Raw genomic sequence first — 18534 nt, forward strand, 5'->3', positions numbered from 1 at the left:
TTTGTATGAGCAATTCTCCAACCTTCACCCCTGGGTCAAAGAAGCTGGTTACCAATATGGACATTTTGATCCTTCAGTCATGAGGATATGGAAAAAATATGTTTCCAAATTCTTCACTTCACATGCAGATGTAGTTGCTTACGTGGATCTATGTGCTCTACTCTCTATGGATACTCAAGCCTCTATAAATAGAACATGATACTTTCCTGTTACTTAATGCTTGTTTTTCCTTTCTGAACGCAGGTGCCATGGTGCTGACCCTCCCCTTTGGATTATACCTTTGTTGCCTCAAGGTTCCAATTAGTGTATTTTCCTCATTTTATGTAGGCTACCTATTTGGTGGTTCAATTTATACATATACTATTGCGTGGCATTCCATATACCAATATAACACACCATAAGTATAGCTAATAGATATAATTTCAACATTGCTTCCTTAAATGTTAAAGGATAAAGCCACCCAGTGAAATGAAAGATTACTTTCACAAATGCAAATTAGATATATGTTTTCTAGAAGAGACACATATAGATGTAAACATCTTATCATATATGACAACACATTGGTTTAGCACTATCATCTCTTCACCACGCACAAGGGTGCTAAATGGTGTGGCTATACTTTTTTCTCTTAAAAGACAGTTCACTAATCTTAATAACCAAATGATTCTGAAAGGTGTCATGTCTATGTTCAAATCCAAACTGATAAATGCTCTCTTTACTTGTTTACTATTTATGCTCCTACCCAAGATGATCCCAATTTTTGGAAGTCAATTGCTGCAGAAGTAGTTAATATTGGGAATTAACCTCTCATTATCGGTGGAGATTTTAACTTGATCTTAGATCCACTGCTGGACAGGTTCTGCAGTTAAATTTCAATCTACAAAGTTACATGTCCGCACCGTACATACGGGGGGGTGGGGTCCGCACCGTACATACGGGGGGGGTGGGGTGGGGGTCTGTACCGTACATACGGGGGGTGGGGTGGGGGTCCACACCGTACATACGGGGGGTGGGGTGGGGGTCCGCACCGTACATACATGGGGTGGGGTGGGGGTCCGCACCGTACATACGGGGGGTGGGGGTCCGCACCGTACATACGGGGGGTGGGGTGGGGGTCCGCACTGTACATACGGGGGGGGTTGGGGGGGACGGCGCGTATGCGGGCAAATGTCTCCATGGTTGCTATTGAAGTTCGCTCCGTGCGTTGTTTTTTCCATACGGTTGTACAATCGGACGGACGGGATGGATCGTACTTGCGCGCTCGGACTTCAGTTTTCCGATTCGTACATAAAATCGTCCGGGGACGTGTCCGACACATTTTCCGACCCGAGGACGTGTGGGGTAATTTTCCCAATGCGATTCGTATGTATTTCTTCCCATGCGAATCGTACTTGCCAGTTTGTACGGTACTTGTACGATTCGGACGGTAAAAAATCCGGATACGATTTGTACGGGGAAAATTTTTCCAGGATCGGAATCGGCCCCTTAATAAGGATTTGAATAATACAATTTCATGAGTATTCATAAAAATCTGATCTTGATGATTCAGCCCTGAATTTTCTCCGAAATGTATATTTATCAGTGCACTTGAACTGATGAAAATAATGTTTTTTACAAGGGTACATAATATGACAAACTTTTAACAAATAAAATCAGTATATCTTTCTGCCTCTTGAGATACAGCAGCAGGCGGTCATGCGGGGAATATAACTGCAAAAAAATGATTCATTTCCACTGGATCCCTGGGTAGATGCAATAGGTACAATTGTAACTCCAGCATACATTGAAGAAAGCAGTGATGTGATAAAATGGTTTATTCATAAAATGAGCCAAATCAGCAAATATTGAATTTAGGCAGAAGCTGCTAGATCAGAAAATATCTTCAAACCTCCAGTTAGCAAGTGCATTGACATGTAAATGGGTCAATGTAAAATACTAACATGAACGAGTTATAATGACCGTACCTAAAGGAAATTTAAATATAGTTCTAGTCAGATCAGGTACATTGGGTTGCATGTCCCTTTCCAGAAAGCACCTCCAAACAGGAACAGATGTCTATTGAGTTGCTGACTACCGAAAGACACAGATTACCTCATGAGATTAACCTGGTCCCTGAACTTGTCTTCGAACATATACCACTACATAAAATGTGGAGGGAACCCACTTTGGCAACCAGTAAATGAGTTCAAAATAATGACTTATCAGAGACATCTGTTTTCTTTGTAGTCTCAGGTAATTAAGCCACTATTGCATATCAATTTCCCCTAATCCGAGGCTTATGCAACCTCAGCTTTAGCATGACTTATAAAAGTTAACTAAGTTGTTCATAGAAGCATGGATTGACAATGCTTTTATGCTCCGTTGTAGGCTTTTATTGGTAAGATCAATAATGGGGAGGACATCAGCATAGCAGAGAATGCTGTCAGAACATATGTGAGGCAAATTTAATTGGATTGGGAAAAATTAATCTTTATGATTACTCAGATTTAAATTGACAAGGAAAAGGTGAAAAACATACTAAATGTTATAAGGAAGTCTATTACCATTAGCTAGTCCATTATGATAGTTACCAATGTTTTATTGATGAGTTTACAAAGAGCAGTAAAGAAAGTGTGCAGTGTATCCCAGCAACTTGGTACAATGTAACATCTATCAAACCTGTTAAATGCCTCAGAGGAAGTCGGCAGATACACAGTGAACTATTGGAGCTTTGCGCACAAAGAAGACCTGTACAAAACGATTTTGCTGTCACAAACCTTGTGATTAAAAAAATCACAGGATTTGAAATGACAAAATGTTTTTACAAAATATTAAACCCCTTTTGCAATAAACACCTAATCAATATTCATTTGGCAGATTGTTCTGTGACCCCAAGCATTGGCTATGTTGTGATGCAACCTATTGGAATATAGGTTGCATCATGAAATAAATCTGCAGGCACAAATAATTGGGGTGCACAATTTGCACACCATTTTTGCTAGCATCTTGTTAGCTCATCTAGCCCCTAATATTTATGGGATGTTGGTATGATGTCATGCTTTCAAGTTTAGGAAGTAAGATGTTCAAAGATTATGCTTGTAATCATTTCAGCCTGAGGGCCTACCATTGCTAAAAGACAATATTTTAGGGATTGTACTTTATCACTGGATTAAGTTCAGTGGTTTCCGGAATCTTCCTTTAGAAAATATACACTCAACCTAGTCACTGCATTGTAGTGAACACATCCACTTCTCTTGCTCTGAATAGTCGGTAGTCGACATCCTAAACATCGGCACCATTTTATTATTCTACGGTGTTCAATGCCCTGAAAGGGTCCCATGGAGTTTCTAATCACTCAAAAGCAGAAGGTCCACGTGATCTACCAACCACCATTATCCAACAGCAATTACTATGAACCCCACACTTCCAGTCATACTTTTTCATAAAAAGTGTACACTTACCATGTTGGATATCTTTCATGTCCAAATGAAGGCTTGACATCAATATGCCCACTGCTTGTGATCGTTTATTGCTCAGTAGCTTGACAACCTGTGCAGAGAAAGAATAAATTAGTTTAAAAATAAACACTATGGGGCCGATTTATCTTCTCGCAGACAAAGTATTATCCCTTTGTCTGGCAGAGACTTCACGTTTGCCAGGCCAAGACTACACCAGATTTATAAAAGACCGCCTAACTAATGGTCATTCATAAAGACATTGGCAGGGACCACCATCATGCGGTACTTGTCAATTATTTTACTGTTTGCTACGGGGCTGCTTAGGACACAGGCTGGCAGCAAATAGTATTCTTTTCTTCTTTTCAAAAACGAAATCCCAAAATGAGATTTTCTATTTGAAAAGAAGACAAAGTAATGCTCCCCTCACCATGAGAGTCTTCTTCCAATATAGGTGGAGTATTATAATGTTTTCACTGTTCCTTACCTCCAGGTTTTATTTGGCGGTAAAGAAAGGCAAATAATGACTACATGTGTGGTTATCTAAATTGGGCGGGTGGACTTGTAGCCATTTCTCTGATTGCCGTGACTCCCCAGGGTAGTTGGAAAGGGTTAATCATGGCAGAGACAGAGTAGTCTCTGCCATGATTAACCCAAAGTTCCACCTGCACGTAAATGAGGTGGGTGGACCATTATATTGTGGGAAGGGAACTCCATCACACTTGCGATGGAGTGCCCTCTCTGCCAATGTATAAATCAGACCCTAAATTATGTAAATTGTTCTATTTATTGGGATTAGAGATGAATGTGTATATAGCAGGGGTGGCTCCTCCGCTTAGGAGGAAGAGCGTCACCCCAAATAAAATGATAATAGCAATGTAATGATTTTTTTTATTTTTGTTGCTGTGGGCTGGGTTAGGGCTGGGGGAGGCTGTTGGAACAGGGAGGATGAGTGGTTCATGCACTTAAGGGCGCATGACGGTTTGGCCGGCTCTCTTCGGCCAGCCAAACAGTCATGCGCACTTTGCATGTTTGCCACCGGGCTGTAATACACAGCCTGGGTGGAGAACATGCACAAGCTCCCTGTTCCCGTCTGAGCCCTGAACCACAGTGCTTAGACCAATCACAACGCTGAATGCAGTGTTGTGATTGGCTTAGGGGAGCCTGTGTGCTTACTACTCCTTCTGCACTTTGAGTCAGAAAGTGAAGAGGAGAGACGATGAGGAGAGATGGTGGAAGAGGAAAGGGTTTTAAAAAAAAAAAAAGATTCACCCCCCCGCCCTGCAACCCCCATTGCCTAATAGCCGCCACTGGTATATAGACATGAAGGGACACTTAAAAGATAAGTAAAATAAAGCACTCCACAGAAGCGTTCCATGGTTTATCTTGTATGCCACTTGCAAAGGCAACTCTAGAGACAGGTTTAAGCCCCTAGATGAGGTTTCAAATACACTTTCCTTATGTTCTTTTGAAAGGGCTGCACTTTTTGTTGCAATTCATGAATTGCAACCAGTGGCACCCAAACTTGATATCAACACATATTTTATGTCATTGCACGCTCAGACCTTTCATACTCTTGAGAACCGAAAAGAGGCATGCACTGTCGCTGAGGGTCGCCCTTTACATAATTGCTTACAGCCATTTAAGTCCATGAACCTTGCTTAAGAATTGATATTTCTCCCTCATCCGCTGTGCAAATAAACTTCCAAAATATAGTACTTACATTTTTTAAAACATTTCCATGCATGATGTCTGTGTGAAGTTACTGAGTATTGGATAGTGCAGACCCTAAAAGATTTGGGGCTTCATGGCGGATTGTTGTCCCTAATCCAGAGGCTTCATGCAGATAATTTGGCTAGAATCAGATGGGGTGGCCAGGGCATGTTGACTGAGGATTTTCCGGTCCAGAGAGGTGTCAGGCAAGGCTGTGCAATGGCCCCCACTTTATTTTCCCTATATATTAATGACATAGCGGATCGACTTTTGGAAGCTCACGTTGACGCTCCCGTTCTTGGCAACACTAAGGTCCCAATTTTAATGTTCGCTGACCACACGCTTCTAATTGCCAAGACACCTGGCGGTCTTCAGCGTTCATTAAATATTTTTGAGTCTTTTTGTGTTGATCGTGGCCTGGAGGTCAATATTAAAAAAACTAAGCTTATGACATTCAGGCCACACAAATCTTTTAGAAATCAATTTGTTTTGTTCAACAATCCACTAGAACAAGTGCAGGCTTTTAATTATCTTGGAGTTAATATCCAAAATAACTTTGCATGGAAGTTACAGAGAGATCTGACTACTCTAAAACATAGGAAGCTAGCTGGTGTATTAGCAGCTGAATTTAAAAAGTCTCCTTCGAAGCCCATTAGACCTGTGTTACAGGTCTATAGTGCCAAAGCAGTGAGCTTGGCTCTTTATGGTGCGGAACTGTGGGGGTACGAGAACCTGTCTTCCTTAACCATCTCGGAAAACAAGTTCTTGCGCAGTATCACCTCTCTCCCGCAGAGCACACCTTTAGTCCCCTTAAGGTATGACCTTGGGAAGAACTCCATAGCTGATGTAGCCAGGCTTCGACCCATCCTTTATTGGCGTCGCCTATGGACCACTCCGGCGTTGGCAGAGTATGCAGAGGGTTTTCTTGATATATTGTCGATGGTGGGCTCCCGGAAGATTGCTTGGCTTAATGAAACTAGAAAATCCCTTGAGGCTTTGGGGTTGAGCGATCTTTGGGAGAACCCTACGGTAGCTATTTTTCCATCTAAAGCTCTCTTGAAGGAGAAATACTGGGAGCTGATAAACACAAAGGTACTCTCTGCCACTAAACCCCTTTCGCTTTCGGACGAATTCATGAACATCAAATTTGTCCCTAGGCTAGAACACTTTTGGGATCTTGTAACCAAAGTTCTTGATAGGAAATTATTTTTCCAGATGCGGGTGGGAGCGTTGCCCTTAAATTCATTTGTAGCCCAGTGGGAACCCCAGAAAAGTAATTCATGTTCCTTTTGCAAATCCCAGGTGGAAACATTAGTGCACATGTTTTTTGTATGCCCTGCTTATTTGGCCCCGAGGCGTGTGTGGTTGAAACCCGTTTGCCAACTATTGGGTACTAGACAGAGTGTTGAAGCAGGAAGGCTCCTTCGCACCTGCACTGACCCGGTAATTGTCGTGGCGGTTGCCAAATTTCTGGGGTGGGCATGGATTATAAGAACTAAGAGTAACAGATAGTAAAGTCAGACATCCGGTATGTTATACCCAATGATCTTTTTACCATATGCTCTTTTAAAACTTGTAAATATTTTAAGCAGTTTCGCTTTTACACTGTTTCTTGTTAAATTATTACCTGTACTTGTTTTGTCTCGCTTTTATGACTTTTGTCGAATAAAGCTGTTTGGATTGGATTGGATAGTGTAGATACATTATCACCTTTGAAAATAACTTATATATTTATGACTGTCCATCTAGTCAGTGATTAACAAAGAGCAACGTTAGTAGAATTGCATTTTATGTATTTATTTTGTATTTTTATAAAGGGCTTCTCTACTAGGAAGAAGTGTCAGCATACTGCACATCAGTGTTTAATTTGTAAAAGAATGAATGCCAGTCCCCAAAGCTCTTCTCAGAAGCCCACTGCAGGCACTACTAAATGTGAGCATGCTGTTTACCAAGGCTGCGCAGTCTTCAATACATCCCCTGCCTCCTTAATACACTATTAGACACTCTCTGTCCCTTTAGCTCAGTTTTACAAGCACCTGCTTTCTCATTTTGAGATGGTTGTTCGGCCTTTCTCTTCCTCTTTATTTCCCTTTTGCAAGTTTTCCCTCCCTAGCTCTCGGGAAACGTCAGATGTGTACAAATTAATGCTGGTCCCCAAAATTGAGTGTCAGCAGTCTTGCAGGAAACCACCATCTCAAATTAAGCAGTGCCGTACATATGAGAAAACAACTGAGAGGTGGAAATTCACAGAGAACAGATACTAACAATACCAGCATAGTGAACAGAACAATAAATATCACAGTTATCCATTGTCCTATGCAAAATAGGGGTCATGTACCTGTTAGTTGTCAAAAGTGGGGATTTATTAGAATAGTCCAAGAGATTTTAGTAACATTATGAGAATGAGACTATCAGTCATGAGCAGAATGGATCAACAGGAGGAGGTACTGGATGTGAACGGAAGCGGGAGGACACGTAAAGAGCTCAAGTTAGGTTTTAAGAGCGGACTTTTGGAAAGAGTGTTGAATGGGGTAGAAAAGCAGAGGGAGTCAAACTAGGTGAGTGGGGAATTATGGAAGGCCAAGCTCAAAGAGGAGGTAAAGGAGAAGATGAGAATAGCAAGAGGGATAGAAGAAGACACAAGAAAGGTAAGATTGAGTGGACCATAAGATATAAGATGTTGTTAGTAGTCCAGGGGAGTTTAAACCGGTGCATGTTTAACTTTTTCAAAATAGGAGAATGTCTTAAGTCCTTAAGAACTGATGAAAAGAGAGTGAATTTTCTAGTTCCAAAAATAATTCAGGCCGCTGAATGAACAATGACTTTTAGTGGTGCTAAGGAAACTTTAGGACAGCCAGCTAGAATAGCATTACCATAGTTAATTCAGACACATACAAGGGTCTGAACTAAACTGCAAACACTGCAAAGGGCATTTAGTTGTAAAAACGGTTTATGTGTTTTTTGTTAACAGAGATTGTATTTTAAGATTTTTTTCTTTGTGCGCAATTTCTTGTAAAACACAGAGAGCTGAGAATCAATCCATGTTTCTAGAAATGTAACCTCATTTAGCAGTGTAGGAGAGAAGCTGCCAATGAGTGGCTCTGAGAGGCACTCTATATTGAATTTGGAGCCTTGCTGTATTGAGTCTGAGAACGTTCTTAGATATCTTTTTATTGAGTCAATGTATTTCATGTCCTTCTGTGCTCAATCAGCATTTATATGTATAACAACCCCTGCCTCCTCCATCAAGAAGCACAGACATTCCCTGTACAAATGAAAAAACATAGGTGCACAGAGAGATTCCTTTGGGATAGGGTCAGAGAAGTTGGTGGCCACTCACCCAATCAGTTTTCAATACAAACAATGTAAACCAGCTCAGAACCACTCTCTTGAGCCACATGCGGGTCTCTTCAAGTTCAACGAATGAGGACAATTAGTTGGATACACACTTCTCAATGGCCGTTGTAGCTAGTCCCAGACCAGTAGTTAGCAAGTATGTTGGGGTTATCCTAAGATCTTTTTATTAAAGGGTGTGATTTGCCCAGCGTCGATGCAATACAAGGCTATGCGTTCTTTTAGTGGGGAAGTAATTTGTTGACACCAACATTTGCTGAAGAGTTGAAAATTGTCCTTGATAATGAAGGCTGTGATGATATCATCATGGAAATGGATTGACTTTGCATTTGTTATGACCTTAAACAGGTATTCCTTAGCCTGTGAGGAGAATTTGGAAAACCAATTATTACCTGCGGCCCATGCAGGTAAGAGCAGTGGGGCCGGTGGGGGGGGATTTTGACGGACGATGACGAGGGAAAATTAGTTCTTTATTTAGATTTCCCTCGTCATCGTCCGTCGAAATCCCCTCTCCCAGCCGGCCCCAACACTCTTACCTGCACAGGCCGTGGCTGCCAATTATTGAACAGTAAACATTTTGAGTCTTCTAGCAATGGTATGACTACAGTCCAGTTAGAATGCCTCAATAAAGCAATTTGTTTGTGAAAAAATTTGTCTTATTTATTTTACTTGTAGAGGGACTGGGCTTGGTGCTTATCGGAAGGAAGTTTGAAGTTAAGGTTCATCATCTGAAACAGTTCTTTGGTTCTCTTCTGTGATTTTTCTATCTTGGACTGAAGATTTGTTAGAGATGACACCAAGCTCACATTTTTGCTTTGCCACTTTTAGAGCAGCGAGTGTTCTTGGTGTTCCACTGCCTTTCCAAATGATGGATCCATTGTTTAGTAGAGAAACGTTTGTCTGAGACCAGGGTGTTGTGAAGTACACAGAAAGCAGGATTAGAAGAAAATTCATTTAATGATATTGAGGAGCTGCTGGCAGCATGACCACAGCTCTTAGTAGGAAATAGCAACTGACCACATTTGAACAATACATTCTACATGACATGCAATGATTCTAGATGACAAGAAGAGATTCCAAACACAGTGTACATTACCGGAATATACCTAAAGAATAAGCACACAACACAGAGGCTGCAACTCTTGGGGGTAAGCCCTACCTCTCTAATGTAAGTAATGTAATCAATAGCTTTCTGCACTTAGGGCCAGATATATGATGATTAGGAATAGCGAATTCCTAATTGCGATTCCCTGTGATTCGCAATTAGGAAATCACTATTCCTAATGTATGAATTTCTTTTGAGTTTCATTAGTGATTCGTAATAGGTCGCAAATAGACCTATCTCATGAATATTAATGAAGTTGGTCGTAATTAGTGACCCACTACTATTCACTGCCATCACATGGATGGTGACCTTTTGGAGTCTGCAGACCACCGTATCAATGATTCCTTTTGAATAAAGCAATTTTTTTTTTTAACGCAGCCTGTTTTCCTTAAAGAAAAAGGGATGCTTTTAAAAAGAAAAATTAAACTTTTAAGTTTCATTTTTGTAAGAGTAGGCTGAGGTCCTTGGGACCACAGCCTGTTCTTACAAAATATTTTACCAGCCATTCTCAAAGGGGAAGGAGTCCTTTAGGGACCCCTTCCAATTTGCAAATGCATTGCCACAAACTTTGAGTAACTGATAAAGTGTGAATGTTTTGCGACCGCATTTCGGTTGCAAAATATTCATACATACCATTGCGAATTGATGTTTGAAAGGGACGCCCTAAATACACCAATGCCAAACATCAAATCGCAAAACCCAAATTGCAATTCTGTAACAAGTTATTGAATCATAATTTGGGATTTGTAAATCTGAAAAAACATTTTCCCGGTCACAAACGGGCTTGCGACCAGAAAAATGCTTCATACATGTAGCCCTAAGAAGCTAAAGAAAAATCAATGGAGGGAAACTAATCTTAATGATTGTATGCATTGCCCGCAGTGAAATCAAACATTTGCTTTTATACGAGTAGTAAAAGATAGCAATGAACTATGGGTAAATGGATGGGGAGGATGCAGGTGATCTGGACAACACAAATCCCAGCGGCGTAGCAAGGGGGGGGATGGTCTGCCCCGGGGGGCATGAGTTTTGGGGCAGCGGCCTCCCTCAGTATTTACCTGCCATCTCGGGCAGCAACTGCCAGCAAACTTCCCCCCCTTCAGTGCGCCTGTCGCAGGGTGACAATCCGATGAATCGCCAGCCCCCCCACGCTCTTCAGTGTGGCCGCCCCAAGGTGACAAACACAGGACCGCCACAGGGCGTCAAAGGTCTAGCTACATCACTGGTCAATCCTGTGCTAAGGGACCAACGTCTCTGTGATAGAGAACAATTTCCAATAGTGTCAATGTGCTAGAGGAGGTTCAAGCTGATATTAATGGCTGCCTGAGATTATCGAAAAAAAGATTTCAGGCTCAGAAAGCAGTTACGACACATCTCTCTCAGTGGCACTGCTATCACTTCTCTTGCTATGCCAGGTATCTTTATGCACATGAACTATATCAACAGTGGTCAAAACTAGAATTACTCAAAAACAGATTTTGATCCTCAGACCTGGATAGTTCTTTAACTTGTTCAGCTTTCAAATGACAGTTCAAAAGAAAACATTCTGGATCCTTTGTGAGAACTGGTCTCACATTCACAAAAGCACAGCTGAGCAATTCAGATACCACTGAACATGAAAATGTACATGGGTGCACTGCTATCTGGAATTGTACTTGTTAGTAGCAATGCACAAACTACAAGCCCATGCAAGTTGCAAGGGGAAGGGGCCAATAATAGGGTATTAACCTCTCTTTGTGACTTGCAGTGGAACGTGCAAATGCTTTGTGACCGCTCAATACAAAAGCAAATGCTGAGACGCAAGTCTGCCCCTATGGAAAATTAGAGGAGCAGCTTGGACCTATGCCATGAATGCGTAGTTGCTCATAGCCACTTTACCCCACCCCAGTTACTGCATCTGGTGCAGGGCAAATAACTCGGCATCTTGCAGCTCTTCCTTATGCTCCACCTCTCAGGCTTGTGAGAGGATCAGCCATTCACCTGGTCACGTATCTCTAGTTTTGGAAAGTGAAAGAACTCCAGCACACATAGCTGGCAAGCCAAAAAGCATTCATTGGAGCCCAATACAATGAATACATTTTAGATAGGTACAAAGCAGCATATAATAGGTTTGCTAAATAGCCTGTAAATATTACTACTGCCATTCTGCATGGGATCTCAATTAAACAAGAAATATGGTAACAAATGACTTAGGGGTCGATAACAATGTCATCATCAAATTTGTTATTTTGGTTGGTAAAACCATAAAAGAAACAACCACACAATTCACAATTTATACATACTGAGTTAAAAGGTGCATTTAGGGGACAAATGGTCCATAAATAGATAAAAAAGAACACAAATTGACATGATAAGACAGTGTAGAAAGGCAAGAATAATTAATTTCCCGGATGATGCATAGTTGAGAACACTCTGACAAGGCAAACCAGAGCCATAGGGCCACAGTAGTTAAAAAGCTAAAGTTAAAGTGCTGGTGCATTAGCAAATATTGTACAAGTCAATTACCAAAATTGCAGCCCATACATTAAACAACTAGGGTTGGTTACCCCTTATACCTAAATAATGCCCTTATTCGGAATCGACAATAGACAACATTTTAAAAACATAAAATATAGAAATAAAAACAGCTATTTACAATGTAAAAATATCTCATTGGAAATTGAGACAAACTTGTCTGGTCAATTTTCAATCAGGGCCAGACAACGGTGATAGCTGCTCCCTCCTTCTAATCGCCAAAAATGGCCCAAGAATTTTGCGGTGGCAAGGCGAAAAGGGGTCTATCATCTGACTTTAGTATGCGTAAGGCGTCTTTGGAGCTTGGGGTCCCTTATTGCCTGCACACAGGAGTTAACCATTTAATCCTTGGTTTTGCATAGGCTGTGCAGGTGAAAAAGACATGGCCTGTAGATTCCTGTGGAAATGAACAGGAAGGACAGCCCTTAGGTTGGGATTTGTTAGTCTGCCAAGAGTTAGTAAAGGCGGTAATTGGTAGGCTACTGTGCCTAAACTGTGTATACAGTTTCCTGTCAGCTGGCACCTTGATGATGTCAAAATAGCTCTCCAAGTGACGATTAGTTTTCAAATCAATGAATGCATCTGCTAGGCTGCCTCTGTTGTCTTTTCTGAAGATTATTCACCCACGCCCAGTACATACGTTTTAAATGGCCCCTGGAAACGGGTGGTGGGTGGCCAATAGCCTGATTTGGCAAACCAATGCTGGACAAGAGAACATCTACATGTTTAATCCAGCCAATATTTTTGGTGATATCCAGGTTTGAGACCTCGCTAAGGGCTGCAGCATAAGGTGCCAAATCGGGTGTTGTGACCAGTCTGTGCCAAACAACCGTGGGTGAAGCCTCGCAAGGTCATTGATGCACTTGATACCAAGATCAAGCTTGAGAGGAAGGAGAGGAGTACTTTGAGGAAGGGATACCAAATTCCTGAGGAACTTATTTTCCACAACTGTGAGGTCGTTTGCAGTTACTGTGCCCCACAACTCTGCCCCATAAAGAGCACTGCTCACAGCACTGCAGCTGTACAATTTGAGAGCAGGAGCCACTGGCTTGGTATATGATAGGCAATGCTCCCGCCTCAGAGCTCCAATTAGCTGTGAAACTTTCAAAAAAGCCTTTCCTAGATGATTTTTCCAAGCCATTCCTTCAGACAGCTTGATACCCAAATAGTCGAATGAGCTGACCCTCTCAAGCTGCACGTTGTCCAACAACAAGGTACCCTTGAAGGATTTGTGATGGTTCAGCATCATTAGCTTGCGTTTAGTGGTGTTAATGACCAAGCCCCTCTCGTCACAAAAGGTCTTAAATTGGTTTAGTAATTTCTGGAGGTCCATGGGAGGTTTGGAGATTAATAGGGTATCATCGGCAAATAATAGGGTAGGAATTTTGTGGTTTGCCAAGGATGGAGCATCAGCAGGTGTGGAGCACAGGATGTCAGCTACCTGGTCGACATACAGGGAGAAAAGGGTTGGGGCTAAAAAACATCCCTGACGGACCCCACGCTGGATCTTAAAAGGCTCAGTGGTCTATCCCTGGTTCCCCCATCTCACCCGGGCAAAAATACCTTCATGCAACCTGATTAAGATTTCCAGGATTGCCAGGGGCATTCCCTTGTCCCTGAACGCCTGCCAAAGTAAGTCCCTGGGCACGAGGTCCAAGGCTGTTTTTAAATCTATAAAGGCATTGGTACAGGCTACCCTTGCCCAACACAACTACCTGCCAGTATAACGTAAATACTTGATCGATTGTGCCGGTCTTCTGCCGAAATCCTGCCTGGAATGGAGAGAGGATATCATGCTCATTTATCCAGTCCTGGATCTTAGCCAGGAGGGAGCCACAGAAGACCTTTTGGGCACAATCCATCAGGCTGATCGGGTGGTAGTTGGAGGGCATTGACCTATCCCCTTTCTTAAAGATAGGTACTACTTTTGCCGCTTTCCATGAATCTGGGATACTCCCCCCGCCAGCAATGTCATTGGCCAGTGTCATAAAGTATATTGCCAAGTTGTCCCTATCCTCATGGATAAGGTCGCCAGGGATACCATCCGGACCTGGGGCTTTCGTAGGTATACTAGCTTCTATAGAAGACAACATTTCCTCTTTGGTAAAGTAAAGGTTACCTCCTGGGTGACCTATATCATTGGACAACGGGGGTCTGTCATGAATGTTGGTAAGGGAGTACAGGTCACTAAAGTGCCTGTGCCACTCAACAGCTGGGATGTTATTAGTCAAAGGGGGTGATCTTTCAAAGTTGCCCTTAGATGAAAGGGACCAGAACATCCTGCCATCAGAATGCAGGATGGCCTTCCCTGGTTCATCCCATCTCTTTTCATCCCATTCTCTCTTCGCTTTAGATTGAGCCTGTTTATATTCCTTTCTGACTTCTTGTGTCCTGAGTTCATCCCTATTTCTAATAGCTGCCGAGAGTCCGCACTCTCAGCATCCTGCACTCCCAATTAAACCACATGTTTGAACCTAATGGTCTCCTCTCTTTTGGCCTGGTCTTGTGCTTGTGAACATAAAAATAACTGGCCAGATGGTCGAAATAGTCACTATGCCGGATACTGCAGCTAATCTGTGTAGTCGTGTCATTGGTTGCTGCTGACAGATCTCCAGGTGCTTTTCTAAATAATTTTTAATTAGTTTAGTCTTGGGTTCATCTGTCATAATAGGGGGCCATTTGAGCCGACATTTGTCATTAGTGGGAATGACCTCCTTAGTGCCCAGTGGGATCAGAGTGACCCTCCCCCTTTTGCCCCAAGGGTGTTCGATGGTCAGGCTAAGGGGGTTATGTTCGCTTTCACAAGATGGGATGATGGCCATATCCCGTACCAGAGGCCATAAAGTCAGGTCCACTAGTAAGTAGTTTATCCTACTAGCCCCGTTCTGTCCACAAAAGGTCATCCCCCCTCTTTTGTCGAAGCTAGTTCTCCCATCAACGGCCCTTATCCTATGTTCTAGAGATATAGCATTCAGCTGCAAGGCTGCTTGCGACCATTTTTTAACAATGTCATTTGGAAAGGCTCCAAATCGGATTCGGGTCTGCCGAATCAAATTCAGAACAGTCTTTCCGACCGATTTGAAAAGCTTTCTGAACGACCGATTACGAAGTTCTGAAAGTGTTTGGACCGGATTCGAAATCGGATGGCATTTGGAGGAACCGAGTCATTCGGAGCCGACTCATACAGGTCTATAGACCGCGATTCCGACCTAGCGATTCCGATGTTGGATTCAGACAGCCTTTTCAAATCGGTTGGTCCGACACAGATCGGCTGTCGGAATCTGACTTTGGGGGCCAGTGGCAGGCCCTCCTTCACCCGGAGCCTTCCGAATGGGGCCTGTGTGGGTACCCATGGGACCCCCCTTTCAGACCATGCACAGTGTGAGAGGCACCAAGGGTGCCCACCACAGGGTGCACGATTTTCTCCACCCACCCCTTTCTTCAATGGTAGCCTGTGTATTCGGCCGGAGCACAGGCTCCCATTGAAGTCAATGGAAGTCTGACCAAATGGTATCCAGAACCATCATAATTGGTCAGTCGGACTCCCAGAACCCGATTCGGTCAGAGAATTGCACCGAGGTTATTTCAGTGAGTAGTTTGCAAAAACAGATTGATACAAGTATAAAATGGCTCTCTGACACACTAGGAAGAGCCTATGTGTCACTACCATTCAATACAAGTGTGTGGTAGTCCAATCATTGGGAGAGAGGTAGTTCATTTTTTTTTACTAGGCCAAGGTCATCCTCAGGACCATGTCATAGACACCTATATGGTAGCAACCTTGAGGGTAAATAATGAAACAAATATTTTATCTCTTATTTGGGTAAGAACATTACAAGCGAGTTGGCACGCCATACATTGGGCTGAAGTGTAAATTGTTTCAATCTCCTAATGATTAATATGAAGTGGCCTTATGGATGCATAGAGTCCCACGGGAGGACTGGGGGTTAGCCAGTCTACGATGACAAGGTGTCTCTACAAGGATCATCTCACCACTGGAACTACAAGAAACCTTGAATCCATTGGCTATTGAAAAATCTGGAAACTTTATTGTTCCGAGTGTGACCTTTGCTTGGAAGTCCCCTTCCGCTAGCGCCAAGAGACCCTCTAGTTAGGGAGCAGATATACATTTAAAAAAAGAAAAGACTGGAATAGAATAGAATAAAATTGGAGGCATGCAACAGTTCCTGTGGTGAAAAGACAATGATCGCAGGGAGAGAAACTGAAAGTCTGGCTGTGGATTCGTCATGCTGTACTACGAGGAGACAGGGGCTGGAACGCATAGTCAGTTTAGGCGAGATGTCATAATACCTGGAGCTGGGAGCGCCATCTACATCCCTCTCTCCTCTCTATGATTACTACATCTATGGCTGCTAATCAGTGTGAGGTAACACTAGCAGGCAGTGGAAGAAGAATGGACAGAGCAGAAATGACCTGCTGCACTGTCTGCACCCACACCGTGGTATTCTTGGGACAATGATACTAGCATGGCAATGTGTCCCTAACCGGAGCATCCTTGTAATGGTATTGGCATGTGCATGGCTTTAAGTGAGATAGAAAAAATGGGGGTCTCTGAAAGGGGCGTGGTCCATGTAATTAAGGGCGTGGCTTAACAACACCTACACAAAAAAATGGACAGCCCGATAGGGACCCGTCTCAGCATCTGTTTTTTTAGAACAGCCGGTGCTGAGCGTCACCTTAAAGCCCTAAACATGCACACTTTATATGGTAATGTGTACTTAACTGGGGCCAATGTGAAGAACCAGGCTTGGCTTTATGGGTAAATGGGACACTCTGATAGTGACATTGAAATGTGAACACAATTATATCATTGTCACTCCGGCCTGAACTTTTCATTTAACTAGGACTTCGTTATACTCTTCTGGCAATGGGAATCTTTCTGGCGCATTGTGAAAGTGGCATGAAAAAGTGGGACTTTGTGAAACTGGCATAGGAATGTTTACCTACCTGTGGCACTCTGGTCTTAGCATGCAATATGTAACTAAAATGGGCATGCACAGCCTGGCATGGCCAAGTGGAAACACGCATGGTCTATCAGCAGAACTGTTTTTAGAGTTGTAGGCCATTACATTGAGGTTGATAATATCAGCCTACAAAATACTGCATTCATGGTAAGTAGATGCTTGCTTCACTTAACTCCACATTTCTTACCTAGATTTACCAAGCCATGTAGTATTTGGGCAATTAGGATTTGCATTTTTCTCTTGGGATATAACACATGCAATAAAGTTACCGTGTACCATATTTAAATGAAACAGCTAGAATTATAACATTAATAGTATGCCGGAATATTTATATCACTCAATTATATATTATAAGCTCTCTAGCTTTTGGTTGCAGGCAGCAATCTTGAATAAAATATCAATTCTGACGGCATTTTATTTTTCTGCCTAGTTGATTTTGATGGTCTTTAATTGGCACTCAGACGTGTTGTGTATTGCATACCCTGAGACCGTATGTAAAACAGGTTTCAAAGAAACTGTGTTCTGTAGCTCCTTCTTTTGTATTGGGTACAAGATTATTTCATGGAAACATGCAAAACATGCTAATGCAGAGAACTAATGCTCATGTTTACTATGGCAGACCTTGCTACTGAAATATTTCATGAGCTCCCTTTTAGAATTGCCTATTAAACCTATATATTTATTTTATTTGTTAAGCAATTCTTTATGGTATATAAGGGTACAACACATATGATTATAGATAATCATGTGAGCCACAGACATTGATTCATGAAAAAAGGGAGACTGGCATGTAAGCACATAAGAACAAACATCACGGTACCGAAGTGATATTAGAACACATACTGCCAACAAGGGTCATGCTATGATCAAAGTATAGTGAGTTATGTTACCAGGGAAGGGAAAGGCAGGACAGGAGAAAGAAGTGCTAGTGTGTATGTAAACAACCATAATGAGAGAAAACCATAAGCTAATCCCTGTGTACTATCATTGGGTATCAAAACCCTTCTGAACTTATGCATCATAACTCATTGAGGACATAAACATACTCCACAGCCCCCGTTCCTGTACCTAAAAGCACCATACCTATATCTTAATATCACTCACACGAGGACCCTGATGGCTTCCCATGTATCCCATAAAACAAAAAAGAGCAGCATTCATCCGTTATTTTATTGTTATTTGTAAGGTAAACTGTTACAAGCCACCACTGTAGGATCATATTGCACTGGATTGTTCCCATGCACATCAATATGTCCTCAACAGTTTAATCCTAACATTGCAATGCCATTGTGTCCTAAACCATCCTCTTGCAACCCACTGGGTTTTTCTAGTTATCAGTCGGGAAATTATGTGGGACTAGATTCCGTCAAAAGAATCCGATTGTTCATTAATCGTATAAATCAATCCCTCATTCTCTCAGTGTATCTTC

The 18534-nt window shown here is 42.3% G+C and overlaps 1 protein-coding gene across 1 annotated transcript in view; it reads right to left on the reverse strand.

Moving 5' to 3' along the window:
- The window catches only part of FMN2 (formin 2), a 656752-nt gene that overhangs the window by 283700 nt on the left and 354518 nt on the right, over nucleotides 1-18534 (reverse strand). Inside the window, exon 7 of the mRNA XM_085612201.1 lies at nucleotides 3441-3528. Within this exon, the coding sequence (XP_085468327.1) occupies nucleotides 3441-3528 (88 nt within the window). The remainder of the gene's footprint in view (nucleotides 1-3440; nucleotides 3529-18534) is intronic.

This window comes from Triturus cristatus, chromosome 6 (assembly GCF_964204655.1).
Source record: "Triturus cristatus chromosome 6, aTriCri1.1, whole genome shotgun sequence".
Taxonomy (NCBI): Eukaryota; Metazoa; Chordata; class Amphibia; order Caudata; family Salamandridae; genus Triturus; species Triturus cristatus.